At 33.0% G+C, this 10,797-nt stretch overlaps 1 protein-coding gene across 1 annotated transcript; it reads left to right on the forward strand.

The window, feature by feature from the left end:
- The first annotated feature begins 1,024 nt into the window (after positions 1–1,024).
- Positions 1,025–4,917, forward strand: fbxo5 (F-box protein 5). The gene is given in 6 exon segments (XM_051125336.1): positions 1,025–1,176; positions 1,911–2,571; positions 2,665–2,755; positions 4,037–4,213; positions 4,317–4,475; positions 4,477–4,917. Coding segments are annotated over 5 exon segments (1,155 nt in total). The 5' UTR covers positions 1,025–1,176; positions 1,911–1,936; the 3' UTR covers positions 4,570–4,917.
- The last annotated feature ends 5,880 nt before the right edge of the window (positions 4,918–10,797 follow it).

A 10,797-nucleotide genomic window follows, 5' to 3' on the forward strand; every position in this document is an offset into this window, starting at 1 on the left:
TTCTGAAGGATCATGTGACTGGAGTAATGATGCTAAAAATTCAGCGTTGAAATCAAAGGAATAAATTACATTTTAAAATATATTAAAATGGAAAACAGTTATTTTAAATAGAGAATGTTACTGTTTTAGCTGTACTTTGGATCAAATAAATGTTTTAAAAACATTAAAAATCTCACTGATCAAAAACTTAGTGTTAGGGAATCCTGACTATGTGTTTTCCAGGTCTGAAAAAGTAATGAACTTTTATTTATTTTGAAATGTACTATATAGACTATACCAGTCAAAACCATATATATATATATATATATATATATATATATATATATATATATATATATATATATATGTATGTATATATATGTATATGTGTATATATGTATATATATATGTATATATACATATATATGTGTATATATATATATATATATATGTGTATATATATATATATATGTGTATATATATATATGTATGTATATATGTATGTATATATATATATGTATGTATATATATATATGTGTATGTGTATATATATATGTATATATACATATATATGTATATATACATGTATATATATATGTATATATATATATATATGCATATATACATATATATGTATATATATATATATATATATATATATATGTATATATATGTATATATACATACATATGGTTTTGACTGTTATAGTCTATATAGTACATTTCAAAATAAATAAAAGTTCATTACTTTCACATAGAAAACACATAGTTTTCAAATCACAGCTTTATAAATCTTAAGTATACATAAATGGATGGTTAAACCAGCAACAAAACACTTTTAAAGTCCACCTTTATTGACTTTTTTTTTTAAAAGGCGCTTTTTTCCGTGCCCTTCTTTCATTGGGTGGCGCTCTTTATGCACAGTGACGTTTCGGTTCTATGTGCGTCATGACGTCACTTGAGTCGTCCGCCCTACGCTTTCATTGGCTGCGGCTCGTTTAAAGGTATTCCGCTGCGCTCTGATTGGCTCGAAGCTTTGGTCGCCAAATTTCAAATGTATTTGCAAGTGGCGCTTTTTCCCCCAAACTCACTAACCATTGTGTTACCGCTTAAAGCTTGCGCTGCTATTGCAACAGCGATCAGGACACGTTTACAAGGACATATGAGGACTATATAAAAGTGCTTTTATATTTTAGAGGTAAGAGAAGACTGTTTTAATGTTGTATTTTTATAAATTCGGCAAAGTAGGAGCTTTTAAAGAGGATTTTAACTCTATAGATACTGGACGTCCGGCCATGTTTGCGTTTCCCTCTACGTGATAACATCAGATTTGAGTTTAATATTGCATTTTTGTTCAATATAGTATAACTATGTGTGCTTTAGAAAGCATTCCAAGAAACCAAATGAGCCATTCTTGTGTAAGAACATAGATTTTAAGTTAGCTAGAATGTAAGCTAGCCACGTCAGGAATGCATGCACTTAGGCGCGCAAACTGAAAACTACAAATAAATCGCATAAAAACGAATGCATCATCTGGGTAACACTTAAACACAATGAATATTATGCAATAACAAGTGTGTATTTTGACATGCATTATCAGTGTGTTTTATTAATGAAGTCGTAATGCTTAAAACGATAGTGTTCTTTGCTTTGAGCCTAAAACAGTAGGTGCATCAGCTTAGATTTTGTGTTTTTCACATTGATATGTTATATAAGTCTTTATATTGATGCATTAGAAACACAAAACATCAACAGAATCAGCAATTTGTTAATGCATTTCCAGTAAATGATCATGTGATACTGCTAGTACATATCATAACTAGTAGTCTGGCCTATGTGGATTTATGTGCAATGCTTATGTTACTAATGATATATAACCAGGATGAACAATTTGTGCAAACTTTGACATGTCTTATTTCTTATTTCCTCTAGTTTGTTGTGAGTGGATTGACCTCAACATGAAGTGTCCAAGCTACAGTGATGATTCAACAGTTTTATGCCACATGGAGAAAGCTGAAACAGACCTCGGTGAGGTGAAGGGCCACAGGGTTTCGCCGCGGAAAATGTCCCCATGTTCCCCCGTGGTGCCCAACATCTCCACCCCTATGGAGACCAGAAGCAAAGGCCCCCACAATAAAGAAAACTACCAGAATAAGCGTCATTCTCTAGAGGTGGCATCGGACGACGAGGTGATCATCAGCGGTAGTGGCCTGTCCGAGGACAGCGGCTACCTTTCCCTCCAAAACAGCCAGGTGGATCATGGGGACGTGGATGGCGTGGACTCCCTGGAGAGGAGTGAAGAGAAATGCGTGTCCTCTCAATCCTTGAACGTTGAGCGTCATTCTGCGCCTTGTCTGCCCATGTTGAAGTTTCAGGAGGAGGTGTGCAGAGAACTGGCTAAAAGCTTTAAAAAGAGCAAAAGCTACGACTGGACGGTTGTCGATAAGGTTGCTGAGAATTGCGGACTGAATAATGTGATCGGTGGGAAGATGGGACGACCGTTTGTGGACATCCTGTGCGGCCTGTTGAGGAAAGACATGAGGCACATTATTGCCAGAATACTGGGCTTGTTGGGAGATTGTGACTTAGTGAGGTAACATCCTGTTTAGTTTGTCCTGTCCCTTGATCTGTATCCCACACTGATGTGAATCAAAATGACTAACTGACTGTTTTTGAACTTTTGCAGCTGTAAAAAAGTGAGCCGGACGTGGCGGAAAATCATTTGCGAAGATCAGGTGGCCCTTCGACGCTGCAGAGAAGCAGAAAGAACATTAAGGGTAAGAGACTTTACTGAACGACAGAACTGGAGCAATTCATACTTTAGATTTAATTAACTTTAAAGGGGTAGTACGTCACAAAAAATGCAAATTCTGTCATTTACTCACCCTCATGTTGTTCCAAACCCATATGTTGTTCTTCAGAACACTATAGAATATATTTTGAAGAATGTTTGTAACCAGTTTCAGTTCCCAAAAAATATAATGGGAGCCAAAACTGGTTACGAACAGTCTATGAAATATGTTCCATAGAAGAAAATAAGTCATGAGTTTGGAACAACATTTGAATTTGAGTTTTCTCTTTAACATAAGACTTCAGAGTCATGGAAATCTGGATATATTGAAGAGTTTTGTGTAGACAGGGTAATTAAGTAATGATTTAGTTCATTATCAATTCACCTGTCCACAAATTTAGGCCTAAATATAAGCCAAAAGTCTTGAATTCCTAAAGTCATGTGTTACACTGCAAAAAATGAAAACCTCCTCAATATTTGTCTTGTTTTCCAGTTTAAATATCTAAACCTTTTTAAATCAAGATGCATTTATTTAGAGATGCACATGCACTCTTTATTGGTTCTTTATTGGCATTGATGGTTCCATAAAGAACCTGGAACATCCATGGAACCTTTCAAATGCAGAAAAGATTATTTTGTAGTGGAAAAAGGTTCTTTACATTTTTAAAATGTTCTTCAAAATGGTTCTTTTTAAGAACTGTTCACTGAAGGGTTCTTTGAACCAAAAATGATTCTTCTGTGACTGTAAAAACCTTTTGGAGCCCTTATTTTTAAGAGTGTGGAGAAATGAACGTAAAGTTGTTTTTTTTTTTTTTTTTTTTTTTTTTTTTTTTTTTTTTTTTTTTTTTTTTTAAGTGAGTTTGAAACAAGAACCATGTCTGTCAATGGGGTACAAAAACTTTTGAATTAAGTAGTTTTTTTTTTTTTTTTTTTATGTATATATATAAATACTTCATTGGCAGGTATTTGTTCTTTTAGTCAAACTTAGATTTTGATGAATTTCTCAGGAAACAAGACTAAAGGCGTTTTATTTTCTTCCCAAATACACTAATAAAGATCCATTGAACTTATTTTCAAACTTTGAAGTGCTAATGCAACTTGTGTGCTTATTAGACATTTAGTTGTCCTCTTGATCTTACATTTTCCTTCATAAAACCTGCAGAAACCCTGGTAGAAAGTATGCTTATGTAGTTAAAAAAGAAAGGAAATCATCATGATTACTTGATTGTATATCAGTTCTAACGGTGTTCGTCTTTATTGCTTTCAGGACTCTGGTCACTCCATGGGCTCATTATCACGAGACTTCACCTTGAGCAGGGTGGTGTTCTCCAGCATGCAGGCCGTCGCATCTACGCCCGTTCACAAGCCCATTAAGAAGCTGCAGTGCCAGACGGGTGGAGTGCAAAACACATCCAAGCCGAGTCGCTTCCAACAGTTTCACGAGGTAAAAAAAAAAAAAAATCTCCCAATAACATCAAAATATGCCTGTTTACTGATACATACACTTCAGGACTTCCGTTGCTGATTTTAATTGTGTTTTCTTCTAGGTTGCCCAATCGCTCAAACAGGATGAATCTTTACGACCATGTATCTGCTGCAACTCTGCGGCGCGGTTCGACAAAGCCATGAAGCGGGCCGTGTGTACACGCCTTAGCTGCGCTTTTGAGTTTTGCACACTGTGTCAATCAGCATTCCACGGCTCCTCCCCCGTGCCGCAGTTCCGTCCGGACCTTCTCCACGTCACAAAAAACACTCCTCGCCGGTTCGGCTCGAAGCAAGAGGAATGTCCGTCGTCTCTGAGCACCAGATGGGGAAAATGTTACGAGAACTTTTACAAAAAACTACCTTTAGGATCTTAAGTGTTTTGAAAGACTTTTAAAAATATGAATGTTTTATCAACTTCCAAAATGTGAAGTGAAATTGGCCACATTTGTGGTCATTGCACAAAGTGAAAACTACAATCATCCTCCATGCCAAAAAAAAAGATTTAACAAGGAGGTTAAACAGCCTCTTCAGTATTGTAAATAATGTTTTATAAGATTTTATAAGAATTGTTTTATTGATGAAATGATCAATTCCTGCCTGTCTTATCACAGAAACTGTACATATTTAAATGGTTTAATAAAGCCTTGTATATTTTTAAACTTATTGCTGCCTTATTGACTTGCAGTATAATCATGTTCCATATTAAATCAAATTTGTAGGATGTTTGTGTGTAGACTATATATACATTTATTTATTTATTTTTTCAGACAGTGATACCAAAAGTTTAGACACTAGACATTTTTGTTTTTGTTTTTGCTAGTGGGTGTAGGACACTGTGAGTGAGGATAGCAAAATTAAGTAAACTGTGACATATAACCAAAGATTCTTCAAACAGTGAACTACCAGTAAAATTGCTAAAGAATTGGGACCAAAAATGATTCAGACACTGACCTGACCATGTTTTGCATAAGTGTTTTTTCTTTTAATTGCTAATGTGAACTTTTGACACCACAGATGGAACAAAATTAAGTATTGCTTGGTAATTGTTTGGCCTACATTTGCATTATCTAATTGTGCACTTAAATTGAACAACTGGCTGCTGACAGCCATTCAGCCTAATTCATTTGTGAGACAGTCTAATAGAAGAATGGCATTATCAAGATAAATTTGTTCTGATACAGTTTAAACTATAGCAAATAAACTGTTAATGTGAGAAATGAAGGTGTCTGAATAAATTTTGGTTTGACTGTGTCACATGACTTGCATGCTAAACTTAACAAATGGTCTCCAGTTGGTATCTTAGAGTTATTTTGCAATATAATATTTTGTACAAAAGGGAATTGTGCAAAAATTCCGATTACATTGATTTTAAAACTTTTGGGTTGTCAGGTTGAGCATGTTGCATTGTCGGATTTAATTCCCACATTTTAGCCAAGATAGTAGTTTAACCTGTTTTATTGATAAAAATGCAGTAAACAGTAATGTGAAATATTTTAATAATTTAAAATAAGTGTTTTCAATGTGAATATTTTAAAATATAATTTATTCCTGTGATGCGAAGTTGAATTTTCAGCATCATTACTCCAGTCTTCATTGTCACATGATCCTTCAGAAATCATTCTAATATGCTGATTTATAAAAGTTTTTACTGTCACTTTTGATCAATTTAATGCATCCTTGTTAGATAAAAGTATTAATTTGACCCTAAACTTTTGAACAGTATATATACTGTGCACAAGATAAATATGATTGGACAATATATGGCAATTTATTAGCCATTGTCACAATATTGTGATCCAGGCTTATCTAAATTTCTTCATAGCATCCATTTTTCTCTCAGTCTGATTGGGTTTTGTCCTAATGAGTTGGCACATTTTATGTTAGTTGTGTGATCTGATGAAGACACAAAATGGAGACTAGTCTCCAGCTTTTTTGTTTTTGGCTAGATGGCACCAGAGAGCTTTTCTGTTGACACCCTATTGCTCCTGGGCTGTTTTATCTACAGTGTCACCGTGTAAAATCAATGTATTTTGTTCTGTGAAATATCAGCTTTAAGCTGTCAGTTATGTTTTTGTAATACTTTGCTATTTCAAGCACATTAGTGTTTCTGAAATCACGTCAATCTACAGGTCAGCAGATGAAGATCTCAGAGAGGAGGTTTCTACAAAATTACACTGAGGCTTTATTTGTGACTCTGGACCACAAAACCAGTCTTAAGTAGCACAGGTATATTTGTAGCAACAGTCAAAAATACATTGGGTATGGGTTAAAATGATCGATTTTTTTTTTTATGCCAAAAATCATTAGGATATTAAGTAAATATCATGTTCAGTGAAGATATTTTGTACATTTACTACCGTAAATATATCAAAACGTAATTTTTAAATAATAATATGCATTGCTAAGAACTTCATTTGAACAACTTTAGAGGTGATTTTCTCAATATTTTGTTGTTTTTTTTTAAACAGTTGTATCTCGACCAAATATTGTCCTAATGGAAAGCTTATTTATTCAGCTTTCAGATAATGTATAAATCTCAATTTAAAAAAAAATGACCCTTGTGACTGGTTTTGTGGTCCTGGGTCACGTTTACTAATTATTCACTGTCTGATGTGATTCACAGATAGAAAACAGAGCTAAACACTGAACACAATTACCTCGACTACTTGCTGGAATCTCAATTAGCGTCTCCCCAGGGAAAATATCTCATTTATTGCAGAACATATAAATAATATGGCCACTTTTCTCATTTCCATTATGTCTGGGCTCATAAGAATGTCTGTTTTCAGAGCTGACTTGCTTTTTCCTAATGATTCTGGTCATGTGAATGATTATGATTTGAAATGCAGTAATGCTGCTTCCTCACTTATCAGCTTGTAATATCATCCATTTAACAGATTTAAACCATAACATCCATATAAAATGTGATTAATTACTGTGAAATTCGAATATTGTGCTGTGAGGGTATATAAACCAAATTGTTGGCAAGTAAAAACCATGTAAATGTTTGACTGAAAGATAAGTATGGATTACACTGCATGCTTGAAGCAAAAATACCAGTTAACCTAGAATTAAAAGTATAATTGATTCTCAGATTTCCTTCCACATGACTGAAATAAAAACTTAGAACAGAGTAAGGATTATTAAAACTAAAACCATAAAATTTGAATTAATATTCAAATAATTTATTTAAATTCTAGTTTAATTTTAGCATTAACAGAAATTAAAATATAAAAATCTTATTTTAATAAATTAACATGAACTAAAATTAATTAAAAATGAAAAAAAACTATATATAAATATTTGTAAAAAACTAATAAAAATTACAAAACAACAAAATTACTAAAACCTAAACTAAAATTAAAATAAAAACAATAACAATATAAAAATATAAAAATTATATATATATATATATATATATATATATATATAATTGCATAAAAATATATAATAAAATACAAAACTATGGTACTTTTTGTTAGGGTTAAATTGAAATACATGTTTAAAAACTCACAGAAGTTGCAACAGCAAAGCATTAAAGTTTTTCAACATTTAAAACAGGTTAGTTTTATTGATCCTTTCTGTGCAACTAATTCATAACCACAAATAAAGGCACTTTTTCCATTAAAATGTCCTTTCCTCTCTTCTGCAGCTTTGCTTTGATGCTTTTCTGATTTACTCTTGAATTCCACTATGGCGCCATTGCTAATATTTCGGCTCCTTTATGATAAATGACTTGTTTTCCTTCATTTATATGTCGCTGCAGATAAAAGCATCTGCTAAATGAATAAATGCAAATGTAAATCTTAACAAAGAACCAGACAAGACGGGACCTGTTTGTCTTTTCATTCTAAAGCTGAAATATAAGTGTGTAGTTGATGATGCTGTCACTGTCCCAGAGACAAGCGGCCGTTTCCCATCATTCCCCTCATGAGCAATGGCTGAACGTGGCTCTTAAAAATTGCTGACAATATACTCATCCTCAGGACATCCAAGATGCAGATGAGTTTGTTTCTTCATCTGAACAGATTTTGAGAAATGTAGAATTACATCACTTGCTCACCAATGGATGTGAATGGGTGCCGTCATAATGAGTGTCAAACAGCCGATAAAAACATCACAATAATCCACAAGTAATCCACACCACTCCAGTCCATCAAGAAACAAATCCATCATGGATCCTGCTTTCGGCTATGCATAATATTGCTTTCTCCAGTGAAAACATCATCTCGGAGAGAGAAACATGCACAGATCAAACACTGTTTAAAAGAGAAAACAGTCCAAAACAGCTCTAAACAAATACGTGGGTGGATTTTTATGTGAGAGATGGACTTTTTCACTGGAGGAAGCGTTATTATGGACTATAATTTTAGCCAGAAGTGACAGTTTGAAGTTAAAAATGTCTCAATGATGGATTTGTTTCTCACAACATGCAGCTTTTCACTTCACAAGACTTGGATTATTGTGATGCTTTTATCAGATGTTTGGACTCTCATTCTGACGGCACCCATTCACATCCATTGGTGAGCAAGTGATGTTAAATTTCTCTAAATATGTTCTGATGAAGAAACAAACTCATCTACATCTTTGATGGCCTGAGGGTGAGTAAAATTTCAGTAGATCTCATTTTTGGGTGAGCTATTCCTTAAAATGACACCTACGCATTCCTCATTACATTTAGTCCTTCATCTGTAAACATACACATTTAATATTTCACCATTGGGGACAAAAATAAAGATTAAATAAAAGCAAGTGCAATTGTAAAAGGACAGATATGGAGTGAATAAGGATTGGGATCATAAAAGCAGGGTTGTGTCGTTGAGAAATATTCCATCGTTAAGGTCTTCCTCACAGTATAATTAATCTCAGAGCTGACCTTTCTGGAGGAGAAAAGCTCTGCGCCCGTATATTATTGTATTTCCATTTGATTTATTAAACTCCGGTCTGTACAAATGAAGCTCCAAATCTGCCGAGGATACGGAGAGCAAAACAAGTGTTTACACTGAAACACACATGCAGACACACACACAAAACATATCGCTTATTATGAGTCATTCTGCTTGGGAATACAAATCTAATTTTTCTGTTGGACGCTATCTGCTGTGATTAACCTTTTAGACTAGATGCAAAGTGCTCTGAGTGTGCGTGTGGGTGATATTTTAACATTATTTTAGTCACATCTGGGTTTAAATTTGAGTTAAGGGCATGTGGGTTCACTGGAAATATGTGAACTAGGTTATTGGCACTAAAGAATACATTATTATGAAATCGGTCTTATAAAACGACTAGTTCTGACTCACTTAAATATACACGTGTGATTGCACATTCTATATTCTTGTTTTGTAACCATACAAATTAGGCAATTTAAAAAAAGAAAAGAGAGAGAATATTTAGGCCTATATTTAAGCATCTGAATTGCCTATAAATTTCCATTCATTTGAATTACACCATTTTAACATAAACTAATAACCTTAATGTCACACATGAATGAAACAGGTAAGATTTCTGTATTCAGAAAAGCATGGCATAGCTTATTATTAACTATTTGCATGTATTTGATTTTATTTAAATAATCTTATTAAAAATGCATTCATGCAGATTACCTAGAATTACCATAAATCTGTTAATTGTGAAAACAATTAAATTTGTTGTGTTAAAAATATGAAAATGTTAAAATATTGCTATATTTGAAGATGTAGTATTCAATATAAGCAATTCAATATTCATACAAGCAAAATGTATGAGATTTATTAAATGTATTGATGATTAATATATAAACCTGTTTTCTGTGTATTTAAAACATTTGAATTATTAGTACTATTACAGAAATGCAATTTTAAATGCAATTCAGACATAAATCTCAAGTTTAGGCCTAAATGTTTAAGTCCTTATTTTAATTATTAATGTTGTTATAATACTTAATGTTGTTATTCATGTTGGAAACCATTGCAAAACATTCTATAAAAACATTCTATAATTTTATTTGCAACTTACAGTTATATTGTTATTCAGTGTCAGAGATCTGTGTGCCATTTGGACTGTTTATGTTTGTTTTTCCCGTTGTGCCCATATTTGGTTCTTCCTGTCCTCACTTTGTCCTGATTAGTTAATTTGCTCCACCTGTCTGTGTCTTAATCACCACCCTTTATAAGTTGTTCTCAGTTCTGTTTCTGGTGTCTGATCTCAAGGTTATTTTGGTTGTGTGTTCTCCTGCCCTTGTTGGAATTACCAGTTTGGATTTGATTAAAGATTCCTGTTAGTGTTAATCTTGTCTTCGTGCATTTCCTTGCCACACGCAACCTGTGACATTCAGTTACAGTTATGTTATATTATGCACTATATTAATAGAAAAATGTTTTACTTTTATTTATTTATTTATTTATTTTTTTTTTTTTCAAATATATTATGTTATACAGTTAGAGTTATATTAATATAAAAATTACTTAAATTTTTTCTTAAATAAAACAGATTGTTGGAGTATGTTTTACAAGAAAATACTATTAGTAGTTCTACTTCAAAATGTCATGTTTAATTAAATGTGCT

The sequence above is a fragment of the Labeo rohita genome, chromosome 13 (genome assembly GCF_022985175.1).
Source record: "Labeo rohita strain BAU-BD-2019 chromosome 13, IGBB_LRoh.1.0, whole genome shotgun sequence".
NCBI lineage: Eukaryota > Metazoa > Chordata > Actinopteri > Cypriniformes > Cyprinidae > Labeo > Labeo rohita.